Source organism: Rissa tridactyla, chromosome 21 (assembly GCF_028500815.1).
Source record: "Rissa tridactyla isolate bRisTri1 chromosome 21, bRisTri1.patW.cur.20221130, whole genome shotgun sequence".
Taxonomy (NCBI): domain Eukaryota; kingdom Metazoa; phylum Chordata; class Aves; order Charadriiformes; family Laridae; genus Rissa; species Rissa tridactyla.
Genome location: NC_071486.1, coordinates 3,821,229 through 3,836,572, shown reverse-complemented (window position 1 = coordinate 3,836,572; position 15,344 = coordinate 3,821,229). Strand labels below are relative to the sequence as shown.

The 15,344-nt window shown below is 41.5% G+C and overlaps 1 protein-coding gene across 9 annotated transcripts in view; it reads left to right on the top strand.

The window, feature by feature from the left end:
* USP49 (ubiquitin specific peptidase 49) overlaps positions 1-14,795 on the top strand; it is a 29,757-nt gene extending 14,962 nt beyond the window's left edge. For 7 of the 9 annotated variants that reach the window (XM_054180990.1, XM_054180984.1, XM_054180989.1 and 4 more), the window contains 6 exons: positions 6,745-6,889; positions 7,804-9,214; positions 10,987-11,191; positions 13,082-13,190; positions 13,636-13,841; positions 14,605-14,795. In XM_054180990.1, the coding sequence (XP_054036965.1) occupies positions 7,832-9,214; positions 10,987-11,191; positions 13,082-13,190; positions 13,636-13,841; positions 14,605-14,795 (2,094 nt within the window). In that variant the 5' untranslated portion in view covers positions 6,745-6,889; positions 7,804-7,831. Of the gene's footprint in view, positions 1-1,726; positions 1,832-6,744; positions 6,890-7,803; positions 9,215-10,986; positions 11,192-13,081; positions 13,191-13,635; positions 13,842-14,604 lie in introns of those variants that run through there. The other 2 variants (XM_054180991.1, XM_054180992.1) reach the window with 2 other exon arrangements.
* The last annotated feature ends 549 nt before the right edge of the window (positions 14,796-15,344 follow it).

Here is a 15,344-nt window from a genome sequence, read left to right as displayed (position 1 = left end):
TTGAAAAGCTATTGTTAAAGCTAATTTCAAAAGGTGAAAATTGAAAATACAGGTAGCTGGGGGCATTGCCTGAGGTTTTAGTCACTTTAATTCATGTCTTGCCCTACACAAGAAACAGCGTGAGTTTGGTTTAATAAGAATATTCATATTTCATCTTTAAAATATTTTAAATTTTAAAAACTTCCAAGTTTAAACTTGTACGGGTGGAGAATTTGAATGGCAGTGTAAATAACAGAATAGGTAGTTTCTACGGAGGGCTGTATTAAAACACTTTGTGAACCAAAGAAATTCACCTTCTCTTTGCTTTTCCGTGATTATTTTCAAACCATGAACTGCCAGATCCGTTCCTAGTGAATGCTGAACTGTCTCTAGTTTAAGCGGATCTTTATTGGGAAGGACTGTGGATAGAAGACACATGCACATTTGCAACTATTTGTTGGCCTGTAGAAAGTATGAATTATTGCTCTTTGAGGACGCAAGCAGTGTGAAGTCTTTTGTTTTAGTCATAAATTTATTCTAACCAAACAAAAGGATTTTGGTGTCTTTTCTAACTTCGTAGAGTGTGCCAGCAAGCCTCTCTGGTAAAGAGAGCCTATATCTGCAGAAAGGTTGTTTTGGGTAGTATAGCTAAACCAGTTCACCAAGCACAGTAAGCTGTAACCACAAAAAAAGGCAGAATAAGTATTTTATCTGGTCCAGGCATTGACTAGTCTGGAATGGGGACCATTTCGCATTCTTTTCAGTTTTGATCAGTATAGACAAGTTAACAGCACATTTCAGTTTGTGAGGCCTTAGATTTAAGTATGTCAGTCATATTTAAAACAGTGTCAGAGATGTTAAAACTTTTTTCTAAAGTACTCAAAATTCCAGAGTTTTAGGAAAAAGAGGTTTTCTTCAGCCTTGCTCTTTCCCTGGAGCTTCATTTCCTGAGCACTGAATTCAGCTTTAGCCGTTTGTATGATTGACTTGGTTAGATTGTTAACAGATAGTAGCTGTAAATATAAATATATAAAAACCATCTCTGATTGGGAAGGTTTGGGACATTGACGTCTGTCAGCTGATGTAAAACATGAAGCAAACGCTTCTCTTCTCTCAGTTCTCCCCCTACAACTACGTGAACTGAACTTCATAGGGAGGACGATCAGTTTTTGTGGGTGGGTTGGTATTAGGGACAAATTGGGGCGCCCTGGAGCCTTGTACTTTTTGCTGTGGAGTATGAAATGTTTGAAGCTAATTGTACTCAGTACATCATAGTGTCAGTGCTCTTTGTTGTGCTCTAAAATCAGATATGGACCAATATCCGCCAACGTTAGCTTCCCAAGATGATTCAGAGAATGAAGTCCTGCAGAAGTCATATTTATTCCCACCGAGGATGCCAGCGCAGGAAATAGGATTTTCTCAATCCTCATGCTTTTGAGTGCTTTGGGGTTTTTGGGCTTTTGGGGTTGGTTTGGGTTTTTTGTTGGGTTTGTTTTGTTTTGTTTTCAATGACTGAATATTTCTTTGAAAACTGATTCCCGAGATTCCCGCTTTGAGCCTAGAGCAAACTTTTACAGCACAGCGTGAGCTCACAGAAACAGTTTAACATTGACATAGTTATAATTAACTTAAAGGAGTTAATAAAATAGAACTCGCTGTGGAAGTTGGCAGGAAAGTCACATTTCCGTCAAGCTCTCTTGTGATTATAGCTGCGGAATCGAACAGGGTGGTGGGGTGTGGGGTCCTCCAGCTCCTGTACGACTGAAACCAGCCAAAGTCCTTCGGCTTGTCATGACTCCTGTAGGACACCGGCCGCCTTCCAGGCACCCATGGGGGGATGTGTCAGAATTCCGTAAGCTTTGGGTTCAGGTGGGGGATTTCTGTGTTTCAGCGCTCTGGCTGAGTGAGGAGGTTGATGCTCGAGGCTGGCCAGGAGGGAGGTGGGATCGGTGACCACTTCTGCTGTCACAGCTCAAGTCTATTTGTCTGTCTGTCTTCCAAATTGTTGTTTATCTGTGTATTCACAGTAGCTATTTAATTCATTGCTTTGCTTGCCTTTTCAAAGAAACACCAAATCCTGAATCATCCGTAACTCTTCCTCCCATGTTTTCCTTTTTTTTTTCTTTGTCAGCTGTGTTAATTTCCCTGCAACTAAGTTGATTGTGTGTCATCCTGGATAGAGGGAATCCAGCAATCGTAAGATATAACGCTGACAGTTTTCAAGAAAATATGCTTTCAGAATAATTGAAAAAATCTCTAGGGCTATTGTTACTCTTTGGAGATGCAATTTGAAAGTCTAAAACCAGCAGGGTTCGAACTAGAGGAGTCAAGGGAGAAACCCATTCCTGTCCAGGCAAGCTGGTGGCTCTTTGGAGAAAAAGAAGCAAAAAGAGCTTTTTGCGTGTTTTCCTGGGTGTTTTCCTTGCTCTCGTTTCTGAGTGAGCAGTTCTGGACCATGCAGCGACTTTGTACGGACAGAGGATACTGGCTCAGGTGACACGGTGGTGACGCTAATTCCTTTTCTCTATTGGAATATCAATTACATGAGTTTTTCCTGTTTGAAATAGTGTCACTGCTAGTGGCTTTGAGAAGCAAAAACAGGATTTTGCTATGAGTATGTACACGGGCGGCTCTTGCTAGCAGAGGAACACGAATGTCTTGAGCAGGAAATTTTTTTCACCATCTTCGGCGCAGCTCAGATTACATGTTTTCATTAGACATCTGGTTGAATAATTGGTTCCTCACAAATGGGTAGGTTAAAATAATTGGCGGAATAAAGTTTTTGAGTAGTTGTATGCAATTTTTAGATATGTATTATGCCTCTTGCCTGCTTACTTGCATTTTTGAGTATTTGCAGCAGGCTAGAAATTCTACTCTGGAATTACAAGTAAAAAATTGTTAATTAGGGGGGAGAGTGGAAGGTGCTTGGGTTTTTGCATCCAAGATTTTTAAACCTATTTGGTCAAACGCAGTATATATTCGTGTAGGATATATAGTTTTGATGGAAACCAAGAATATCAAAGGATACTTTTTTCTTACGCTGTTTTAAAACAAAATGAGAAGGGGGAAAAAAAAAGGCAAATGTGCTTTATCTAATGCGGTACCAATTCCCGGTGGACTGGTGAAATGCTGCTGTGTTTCACTTTTGCGGCTCCCGGGAGAGGGATGAATGAATGAAGTCTGAGCTTCACACCTGTCCTTGAAGATGATTTCCAGACTGCAGCTAAAGGAGTTTGTGGCAGTTCTGAAGACTCTTATTTGTTCTGGCATCAACTCTTAGACAAATGAAGGATGCATCTAGTTTCCAAGGCTAAACATCTAGCATCTCTCCTGACCTTTTTTTTTTCCCTTTTCTTTCTGCTTTGTGCACATTTATTTAGAAAAAGAAAGTAGCGAGTGTCAACAGATCTGTACAGATGTCTTTAATCAGTTTCCAAATGTCTAACAATGGCACAAAGAAACATAATAAAGTCATATGTTTTATTTTAACACTCTTTTAGGGTCAAGAGCCAAATTGTTTCTGCTGCATTTGGTTCTTGAAGCTGCTAGAGCATCTTGCCATAAGTTTTTCCAGGATTATGAGCCATGCAGGAAAAGAAAGTAGGGTTTGACCCGGTGTTTAAATACTGTAAGTGATTTGCAAGGAGAGAACTTTTCAAATTGTCCCTAAAACATTACTGGTTCAACTAGTGTCCCTGTTTTCCTTTTATTTCCTATTATTTTATTTGTGTTTTAACTCTACGTTTAGTTGTATTGCAGTGCAGCTCCATGCTTCTTCTGGTACCTCTTCTCCATGCAGAGCAATTAAATTGTTCCTCCTCCCCTCCTTTCCTTCGCCCACCCCTTCTCTGGAAAAGAAAAGATCTAAGTAGATGAGAAAGGACAAGTTTATAGATAGTTCTTAAAATGAGATCTGCCTTGATGGGAAAAAGTTGTAAAACCAACAAGTAAACCTGATATACTGTAATTGCCAAGAGAAGAGTTCAGTTTGTTTCCAAGACCTTAAAATGTAAGGTGTTAATTCTCCATCATTAAACTCTCTTGTTGCTTGTGGCTTGTCCTAGGCTGTCACATCAACCGCATAAATTTGTGCTCAGTTGTTGCAGTATCTTAAGTAGCTCCAGCTCAGTGATCTTTGCAAGGTTTGTTTTTCCCCTTGTGCGACTGTTTACAGGCTCTGACTCATCCTTGGGTTTCCCTTTAATCAGAGCTTTGTAATTTCTCCTGTTAGCGTGTTCTTTTTGTTCTTGCTAGTAGGTTGTGGCAAGCTATTTGTTTACCTGTGGACAAGAGAGGAACAAATTTTGTTCTTAGTCCTGCGCGTGTCTTTCAGTGACTTATTTAATAGTCTGTTTGCGTGTGGGATGGCAGAGCTGAACCTGCAGACACTCCAGCTGCCTTTAGTACGTGTGTTGCGCAATGTGAGAGCGCCAGGTTTTTTTATTTTTATTTTTTTTCGTGGAAAGGGGTCAAAAATGTGAGTCGGTAACAGGCGTGTTTAATTGGAGAAATCCCAAAGCGTGGTGCATGGCAGGGGCTGCACAGCCGGGAAGATGCTGTGCAGGCAGCTTGGACACCAAAACCACACCGAGGAAAATCGGATCTCATTTGAGGAAGTTGAAAAGTCGTATTATTTGAGCAGTTTGGGTTAAATAAACACCGTTTATTCCTAATTTGCAGAGCAGCCGAATGTATATGGTATTAGGGCTCAGATTTGCACAGGAAGTATCCATAGATACCTAAAGAGAAACAGGTGGGGAATATCGCATGCGGCATCAAAGATGCTTTTGTGCTGGGAATTACTGAATTAAGGTGTAACAGAGCTGCTTTGTTAACTGACCAGCGTTGTTAAATTCTCTTTCCTTTTTCAAACAGGAAATCTTGCTGGCCCACACAGGAAAAGCAAAAGCAGTTGACAAAAGGCTTGTAATTTATATACTGACAGCCTACTTCATTGTTAAACATGATTCTTTAATGCACTGTATCTGGTGTGTGATTGATTTCCTTGTAGCCTGTTACCCAGCTGAAACTAGCAACACATCAGCATTGTTTCTTTTTCCTTGGAAATTGAAGATAATTTCAGTGCTCTTTGAAAATATTATGTCCCGAGTCCTTGCAGAGCTGGTGAGCGACGGCGCTTGGCAGCCGTTTAATCGGTCTCTTGAAAATTGTATGTATAAGGCCCGGTTTTTGTTACACGGTACAAATCTCGGCTGTGCTGGCGAGACTCAAGGGTTAAATTCCCAACACTGTCGCATATGGCAGTGAGCAGAATCACAGATGTTGATGATACAACATAATTAGTATTCTTTTATGTAAATGAAGGCTGTCAATGTTACCATAGTGTCTATACTCTTTCAAGCTGGAATCTATGCCACTTGGTCTTACCAAGGCTAGACGGGATTATTCCGCAATTTTCTATCAAGACCTGAGCAGAAAAAAAGAGAAGAAAGAGGGGGGAAAAAAGGTCAGGGAGGAAGGTGAGAGGAAGGTGGGAAGGGATGTTTCCAACTCGGAAGGAGGAAAACAAATCAGTCCTTTGTTTAATGCAGGATTTCCAAAAGTGTCTTTCCAGATCCTAGGATTTGTGAGTGAATGAACACGGCCCAAAGGAGAGGTGGAGCGGATTTTTGAACCGTTTTAAATAAATGACGAAAACGGTTATTTAGAAAATGCAGAATCACTCCGTGGAGATGAATTCTGAAGTGGCCATTTGTGCTTTAATCTGGAGTCGAGAAGAGTTAAAGAATAGAAGAGCTTTGATTTTTCTTTAACAGATTCCGTCTTTAGCAGCGATGTCACTGGGAAAAGATAGTAATTAAAGTAAATTTGCATAATTTGGGGGCCACTAAAAATATGTTTTCTTAGCCTGGTCAGATAGGTTTTCTGCATATCAATTGAGGCAACTGTTCAATACCTGTCCTAAAGCTTTGGGAAAGTATGCCGTGGCCTTCGTTATGTTAAACTTTGCCCCTTGTAAAATGATTTTTTTTAACTAAATATTCCGTATGCCAGACCTGACACTCTCTGTGACATCTGTAACCACTTTGTGCCTATTACAGCTGTCCCACCTATCACTACTTCGTGTTGTATTGCAAGTACTGTAGTCGTAGATGCGTAAGCAAGTTAATTTAGTCTTTCTTCGATTATTGCAACAGATACGTTTTTACAGTCTTTTCTGCCTTTGGCAAAATGCAGGTTTTTCCTGTTTTTCTTTCCTGTGTAATTCTTATTTTGTTGCAGTTCACACTTGACAACTATTCATTACTTGGTTTTTATTGTTTGAAAAATCATCTAGAAATGAAATTTAATTCAGGATAGATTTTTTTTTTTCTTTTTCCCAGTCTCCTCCCCCCTTCTTTCACCAAGTTACCAAAGCAGCCAAAATTGAAGTGATCACAGGAGGTGCACGTTTTTGCTCCGTGTTTTTTTACTCAGATTTTTTTTCTCTGCCATATGTTGGGTCATCCACTACAAAAGACTTGTGATGAAGAGGCTACATGTGATCAGCAGATTTATAGATTATCAGAAAATGAAAGCAGAAAAATGAAATTCCAGAGTGCCTCCTCCATGTGACGTTTCTTAACATCGAAGTATTTGGGTTCCTAGGCGCGTTCATCCTTTGACTTCCAGATAATTCTGTTCTCTATAATAAATGTGTTCTCTGCAGTGGCTCTTGCACTGAGAGGATTAATCGTGTTCAAAAGCAACCCTGCCAGCGTTCTTACTTTGTTTATGTGCATCACAAGAATATTCTCTCTCTAGGGCTTTGAAGCTGTGCTGCCTTACAATGAAGACTTAAGTAGTAATTAAATTCTCGAAGAACCGCCAAGACTCCTTTGGCTGAAATGGGGATGTTCCGCGCCCTGGATGCTGCGTGGCGGAGGAAAGGATGTGTAAACATGACTCCGTGAGTAGCGTGAGCAGCGGGTCTGGGGGCTGTTTCTGCACCCTGATCTCTTTCACTTGGATGGGAGCGTTGGAGGGACTGTACAAAAGAAATCACAGTGCTGGCACGCGGTGTTTTAGTTGTGCCCTTTCTACGGCTGAGTATCTTTTATAAAGCATGTGGATGAAGGATATAGAGCAAAAGCTTTTTGCGCCTCCTAGTTCTAGTATCCCTGCTTTGATTTCTCTTCACTTACAACATAGTAATTTAGTAAATCAGTTGCTTTTTCTGTTTATGTGTGCTCATGCAAACATATACACATGCAGCTGTTCTTTAGGCTTACTATAACGTGGTGTTACACATTTCATTTGTTTTCCCTACTAATTTTTTTTAAACATTGTAATGTTTGGGAGGCTGTGGGAAATCAGAGAATTCGAGGCTAGAATGTAAAGCCTGCACACTTGCAAATGTTCTGGTTATGACAATTATCTGATATTTTTGTGGCTTCTGCAAGAAGTTGGTAACCTCAGTCTAGTTCCTGATGACATGCATTCCAATTCCAAATTCATTTTGTATGTATCAATTTCAAGAGGGCAGCTAAAGATCAAACGTGTGTGTGTGGACTGAATTAATCTTTTTCTTCTTGGAAGCGAGCCATTCAGGTTGGGTAAGGCATGCTGGCAGCTGTCTGGGCTGTCCTTAGTAGACAGATAGACAGTTTTATTCTGTAGACCTTGTCAATCCAATATCTTTTGCTGGTACTAAAAACTGCTTTTAAAAAAAAACTGCACGCAGAAATAATGTAGTTGGTTGAAGGAAAATGGCAGTTGGGATTGACAAGACGCGACATCTGTGTTTTTATAGGTACAAAAGAGACCATTTTAAGTATGTATAGTGGCTCTAAGATCCTTTCCTCTCATTTTTTGCCTTCCAAGGTCAAAGCAGCGAAGATTTCTGTAAGACATGGATAGATGCAAACATGTTGGGCGGCTACGACTCGCCCAGGACCACTCTATCCTGAACCCCCAGAAGTGGCACTGCGTGGACTGCCAGACGACTGAATCAATCTGGGCTTGTCTGAAGTGCTCCCACGTAGCCTGTGGGAGGTACATCGAGGAGCATGCACTTAAACACTTTGAAGAAACCAGGCATCCGTTGGCAATGGAAGTTAATGATCTGTATGTCTTTTGTTACCTTTGTGAAGATTATGTCTTGAATGATAACCCAGAGGGTGATTTGAAATTGCTGAGAAGTTCTCTGTCAGCAATTAAAAGTCAAAAACATGATCCGTCAACAAGAAGTGGCAGGACATTGCGATCAATGGCTTTGGGAGAGGACATGTGCAGCCATCAAAGGAGCCCTCAGGGACAATCTCAGATGCTTACAGCTCTCTGGCACAGGCGCCAGTCCTTGCTTGCGAAGGCATTGCGGACCTGGTTTGATAAGAGCTCTAGAGGCCAGCTAAAATTAAAACAAAAGAAACAAATGGAGGAGTTGGAGAAAAAGAAGGAGGCAGCTAGGCAGCGGCGGCAGGAGATGAAGAGACAGCTCCTGGAGGAGTTGGCAAACACTCCTCCACGGAAGAGCGCAAGGCTGTTGTCTCACGTGCACAGAGAGAACTTGATTCCAAGGAAATTTAGGGAGGTGGCGGCTGCTTCCCCTACCTCAAGGCAGATGCAGAGCAGCAGATTCAAACAGTTTTATTCCATCCGGCGTAAGCCTCTGATGACTCCCGGGGTAACGGGTCTAAGGAACCTGGGAAACACATGTTATATGAATTCTATTCTGCAAGTGCTAAGTCACCTCCAGAAATTCAGAGAATGTTTTTTGACACTTGATCTCTGTGAAACAGAAGAACTCTTAGCCAAAACTGTGAATGGGAAGTCTAGGATGCCTGGCAAATTGGCAAATGGGTCTGCTGCTAATGAGTCGGGGAAGACTGACAAAGTGGGATCATATGGCACGCAGAGCTTGCCAGCTGGCTTAAATGGTGGCTCCTCAATAAGCAGGAGTTTAGAACTAATACAGCCCAAGGAACCGAGTTCAAAGCACATCTCCCTCTGTCACGAATTGCACACCCTCTTCAGAGTGATGTGGTCTGGCAAGTGGGCGCTGGTGTCCCCCTTCGCCATGCTGCACTCTGTGTGGAGTCTGATCCCGGCGTTTCGAGGGTACGATCAGCAGGACGCTCAGGAATTTCTCTGCGAGTTGTTGGATAAAGTACAGCAGGAGCTGGAGTCGGAAGGAACGAAGCGCAGGATCCTCATCCCTTTCTCCCAGAGGAAGCTCACCAAGCAGGTCCTGAAGGTGGTGAACACCATCTTTCACGGGCAGTTGCTTAGTCAGGTACGCATCTGCTTTTGGCACGGAAATCAGTTGGAGTCGTTCACACCAAGGAGCAGAGGCTCTTGTTTATTGAGGAGCCACCAGGTACACAAGAGGAGTTGCTTAGGAGTGCCTCCTGAGAAAGAAATCTGTTGGGTTGCTGTGCAGGTTGTCAGCATTTTTAATACTTGTCACGTGTATTGTAAATTCAGTTGCCACTTCAGAATGAAATCTGCACAAGTTTTTACTGTGTTTTTAAAGTGTCTTTGTAATTTATTTTGTCCCTTCCTGGGTTTGTTTCTGTGGCCAGAAAGAATATGGTAAAGGACAGTGAGGGCAGTCATCTGGTGCTACAAAGAATAAGCTGTCTGTGATCATAATTTTTTTTTTTTTTTTGCAGGCATTTGAAAATCATCTACAGATACTGAGCATGCTTAACATGTGTTTCTGTAGGAGCTGAAAGTGCCTGTCACGGTGCTTGGTCTCTTATTCCTGTGCTGTTCCCTTGTCTGAAACGTATTATTCCCCACAAGGCAAACCCTGAGAGCCCAGTGTGTTTTGAAAGTCCTCAACTACCTTTGCTTTCCAGGAGAAACGAAACATGTGCATAACTTGACACTCAAGGGTTTGCAAGATCAGACCACAAAGTGGTCTGTGTGCATTCTCATTACTATTTATATCGTCCTTCTCCGTGCCAGTCTTACTAAGCTTACCACTCATAAGAACTTAGGTGCACGTTAAAGATTAAACGGTGTATTTTTCAAGTTAAAGCTTTGGCTTTTCAAGGAAAGGATGCTTGAAGTCATGGTTCATTTGAACCAACTCTGCAGTGCATGAACTTCTTGTGGACTTCTTAACTAAAAGCTCTTTGTTCGGTTGTCTCTTGACACTGGAAGGTGGTGTGTGCTCTAGATTCAGTGGCAGGTCTCTGTTAACAGTGTGAAGATGTTCACAGACGAGTTTAATTTATCTGATACCATGATACACTATAAATAACTTGCTGAGCTATTTATTCTACTTATGTAACTCTTGTGTACGTGTACTGTATTTAATTTCAAACCCCTCTACGCACATAAGTCTTCTTTCCCTGTCTGCTGGCTACGAATCCATCTTAAAGTTACTGGTGCCTTCAGTGGATGAAGCTGCAAGGTTGGAAACTCGGTTTTGGTGGATGATTCTCACAGTAACAGTCTGACCAGACCTGCTTTCTGGTTTTGTTACCTCCTTGTGTTCTCACTTTCTGCCTCTGAGTGTAATTGAAAACTTTTCTGCTGTTCTTATTTATAATACTCTGGGACGATGTAAGAAAACGTGCATCTGAAATGTGTGCTTTCATGCTCTGTTCATGAATAATTTTTATGTAGTTAGCAGGTGAAACATTGAAGGAATTATACACTTCGACATATGCAAGGAAAGTAGAGAAACTATGGAAGGAAGATTGCGTGATAAATGCAAACGTGTACTTTTTCTAGTAAAAAACAGATCCAAAGTACTTGTTACCCAACTGTGAATTGTATTATACCTTTAGTGGTGTTTATCTGAGGAAGTCAATCCCATAAAGGTCAATATTGTCTCCTTTTTTTGACAATTGAGAAAATAGTTTAAATTATTTGCTCAAGATAGACTTAGCTTTCAGACTGGAAATAAGCGGTGTTTCTCTTCACTCACAGGTCATCTCTGTGTCTGTGAAACTGCACTGCCTTTGGGGCATAAACTTGCTCTTTAGCTGTGAATGTAAATGCCAGTCTGCAGGCGTACATAACTTCATTTGTGTATACACATTTCATTCCCAGGTCACCTGCATAACATGCAACTACAAATCCAACACTGTTGAGCCCTTTTGGGATCTTTCCCTGGAATTCCCCGAGCGCTATCACTCTATCGAGAAAGGCATCGTCCCTGTTAACCAGACAGAGTGCATGCTGACGGAAATGTTGGCCAAGTTCACCGAGACGGAAGCTCTGGAAGGGAGGATTTATGCATGCGACCAGTGCAACAGTAAGTCGGATCCTGCCGCTGTCTTTGCAGTTAGAGGCACCGTCTGTTTTTCTGAGTGAGGGGTTTCTGATGCGTGTTTCGTGTGTCTTAAAACATGTATTGTGGCCTATATGTATAGGAAAAGTGTGTTCTTCCTCACTGCTTCTGCTGTTTTGTTTCCTCCTGTTGGCTTCTGCTCCTTTGGGCGCTGGTTTGGATCTGATATGTCATTTTTCTCTCATCTCTGCCATTCAGCAGCACAATTTGCTAAGGGTTTAATATGACCCTGTTCAGAACTGCTCTCACAGCTCACATTGGAGCAAAAGGCAACTTCAAGAATTTGGGGGGGAAAAAGGCGTTGGATTTAGAGATAAAAAAAGGAACGTTATCCCCTATGGCTTGCTCATCTCTGCAGGGCAGGAAAGCTTTTATAACAAGTCATCTATATGCTGCTTGTTCTTGATTGAATCCTTTAGCCAGAAATCACAAATGCGGAGTTCTCAAAGTCTGCTGCCAGGTTAGAGTTTCCATCTCTCTGTAGGCATTTTGTCAAGGAGCAATGAACTGATATTATTCTGGGAGTCTCAGCTTAATGTATTACCTGTTATATGAATGCACATGCTTTGCTGCGCTCAGCTAGAAGATGACTTCTTCTTTCCTGTAGTAGGTCTGAGTGTAAGGTCATTATATGCCTGAAAATAATTTTAGCCTTGTGTATAATCATGCAGTTCAGCTACTCTGATAAGCTGGATTTGAAATTTTTTTCATGCAGGTATTTATGGCAAATGTTCATCCCCTTGGGAGGAAAATGCCAATAATTTGACTTACATTGCAACTAAGCAGCTGAAATAGCAAATATTTGTCGGGATCTGTTCTATATCAACTTGCAAGTCTGTTACCAAACATCTTCACCAAGCGTTAGGAAATAATCGTTAACTAGATGTTCTTGAAACAAAGCCAAATATAATTTGAACAGATTCTGATTCACAGATAATGTTCACAAAGCGTCGATATGGATGAGTACAGCTTTGTCTTAACTCCGTTTTCTTTGATTCTCTGTGAAAGCTCAAATTTTAACAGTTACTTCAGAGTTAAATGGCTAAGGAAACATTAACCAGCTGAGAAAAGTCAGGGAAAGGCAAGCAGCCTGCATCTAGGTGCCAAAAACTATTGGGGACACTGCTTGTCAGACGTGATGGAGGAGGAGCAACCCATCTGTTCTGAACTGGTGCAGTGAGGTGCAGAAATCTAATTAACAGGTACATTCCTTATTGGAAGCTCCAAAAGCCACCTGTCTTTCTCCTGGTATAGTCGTATGTTCAGCGTCCTGGAAAGAGTAATCCCTGGGAAGGGAAACCTTTTTTCCTCTTCTCCGGTTTCGGTTCAGCAGTTGTTTTACGTTCTTGGGCAGGCAGAGCCCCTGTGAGAGCTGGAACCTTGCTGGAAGCATTTTCTGCTGACCTGTATTAATATTCTTGAGCTAGTGAAGCTTGCTACTGCAAGCTTCAGTGATATAATAAGCAGATCAAATAGTATTTTAACAGAATACGATGTCAAATAGTATTATTTGTATGCTGGTAGTTCACCTGTTGAAAGTGCTACAGCCCTAGATGTCTTTGGCACTAGCTCTGTCTTGATATTCGTGGTGTATTTCTGAGAGCAAAATATCAGCATGAGCAGCTTGAAGGCGATAACTGATTGTGTGATTATGAGCCTCACCAAAGTGAAAAAGGTTAAGTATTTTTAAACGTGCAAGTTTTAATCCTAGAGAATTTCCTGCTCTGTGAAGAAATGTTTACTTGCGCGTCCGTCCTGAGTGCATGTGAATGTGCTCTTCCCCTTCTGAAGATTAATTCTATCCTAAAAATCTTTGCCTTGATTTTTTTTTTAAAATTTTTTTTTTTTTGGTAGGCAAACGGCGGAAGTCTTCTCCTAAACCTCTTGTTCTGAGTGAAGCTAAAAAGCAGTTAATGATCTACAGACTACCTCAGGTCCTCCGACTGCACCTTAAACGATTCAGGTGAGTGAGACACACACTGCATGGTGTCAGGCAAGTGATTTGCCGCTGTCTTTTTGGAAAGTTGAAGTGTGTGGTGTTTATATAACTGAGTATTTTAAATGCTGTTTTGACTGTCACTGTAGATGTTCGACTTTCTTTGTGTTTGGCTGTTGTAAATCTCAACAATATCCTAACAAATTGTCCTGGTTTGACCTTCGTTTAGTGGCCAGCCCAGCCTAAACCACAACACAAATAACAAGTGGGCATCAGTGACAGAATCAGTTGTATTCAAAAGATGTTAGAGCGAAAACAGAAGGAAAAAATTATATGATGCGTACTTGACCCTAGCAAGGAGAGCTCTTCAGAGTTGTTCAGCAGTGGCTGCCTGTGTGTGCATCTCCCCGCAGCCCTGTACCACTGTCGAAGCAGGATCCCGAGTCTTTGATTCGTGCCCTTGTGTTTGCAGGTGGTCTGAACGTAATCACCGTGAGAAGATTGGGGTCCATGTCCTCTTTGACCAGGTATTAAACATGGAACCTTACTGCTGCAGGGACTCCCTCTCCTCTCTTGACAAAGAGACCTTTGTCTATGACCTCTCCGCTGTGGTGATGCATCACGGGAAAGGGTTTGGCTCAGGACACTACACAGCATATTGCTACAACACAGAGGGAGGTGCGTGTGCCTTATTACGGGGGAAACAAATTCAAGAAACTCATGTTTTATTCCATAGATGTACTGCTTTGTAAAGCTTTATGATCAAAGTTGTTCAGAATCAAGTTTCCTGAAATTTGTACTTGTTTCCCAGAATGTATTGCTAGTAGCATGCTTTCTTTATTTTTTTTTCCATAAAGCCACAGATTGCTGCTCTTTGCTTTGCAGTCCTTTGGGATGCCTTTTATTGCTTGCTGTTAACAGCATGAATGCTTCATTTTCTCTTGCAATGTAACTCCGTGGAGCTGCTCCAGCTGGGTGTCTTTTCTCAGTATCCTTGGGATGATGAGATAAACAGAAAGTGTTTTGAAACTGGACAGGAACTGTTCATTAATAACATCCGCAGGGTTTTTGTGAATTTCCAGCAGTCTCTTTCTGCAGCTGAATTAGCATTGACTCTGCCTTCTGACTTGTAGAGAAAGAGGTACAAATTGGCTGTCTCCAGGGAATTTTTATTTTCCTAATTGAGCCTTTGGGCTATAATATACAATTGGTTAAATTATGATTTGGTATTTATAAACTCTGCTAACAGCACAGAAATGATCAAAATGTTTTCCAGACTAGAAACTCCTTTCCAAAGCATCTGTAGGCAAAAAGATAGAGGTGCCTTTTCTCTTACATCGCCCTTTTTCTCTGTGGGTGTTTCCTATGAACAGTTCCAAAATTCATTCAGATGGAATGATGCCTCCCTTACTAATGTGCTCTTTCTCACTTTGATTCCTAGGTTTTTGGGTCCACTGCAATGACTCCAAACTGAATGTATGTAGCGTGGAGGAGGTGTGCAAAACCCAGGCCTACATTCTTTTTTACACTCAAAGAACAGTGCAGGACAAAGCAAGAATCTCAGAAAAACAACTCCAAGCTCAGGTGCCATCCAAAAATAGTGATAAGGACAGAAGACTGACATTCCCGTGATGGGGAGCTCTGTAACTCAGTCAACAGTCTCAATTTTTTTCAAAACCATTGGCGCTCACATCTTTCCTCTTTGTAGGAAAAAAGGCTTGCTGCAGGAAGGGGATCAGATCACGATGTTTGCCGCCCAGGGTCTGGAAAAGCGTATCGAGCTGTGCAATTCTGACACGTAAGATCGTAGTCAGAATCTTGTTTTTAAAGCATCTTGTTGTTAAGTTATGCTCACAAAATGAAATGAGAAAGTTTGATGCTGTTTATCATTCATCTCATATCAAAAAGGAGTTGCGTAAGGTGTGTAACAAATGAGCACAACCAGGAAATAGAGGCATCCAGCTGGCTTCAAAAACCGTCAGTCCCTAGTAATGCTGATAAAACTCCAGAAGGAACAGGTACAGTACCCTCCCCTTTAATTGCCATTCAGATTTCCAGGGCTTGAATCACACAGTCACCCGGGTATTTATTTGAACGGTTGTTGGATAGATGGAGTTGACTGCCCTGAGAGCCGTTCTTGCTGGAGAAATGTTTAATGTTCTTCTACCAGAGAAGATATTC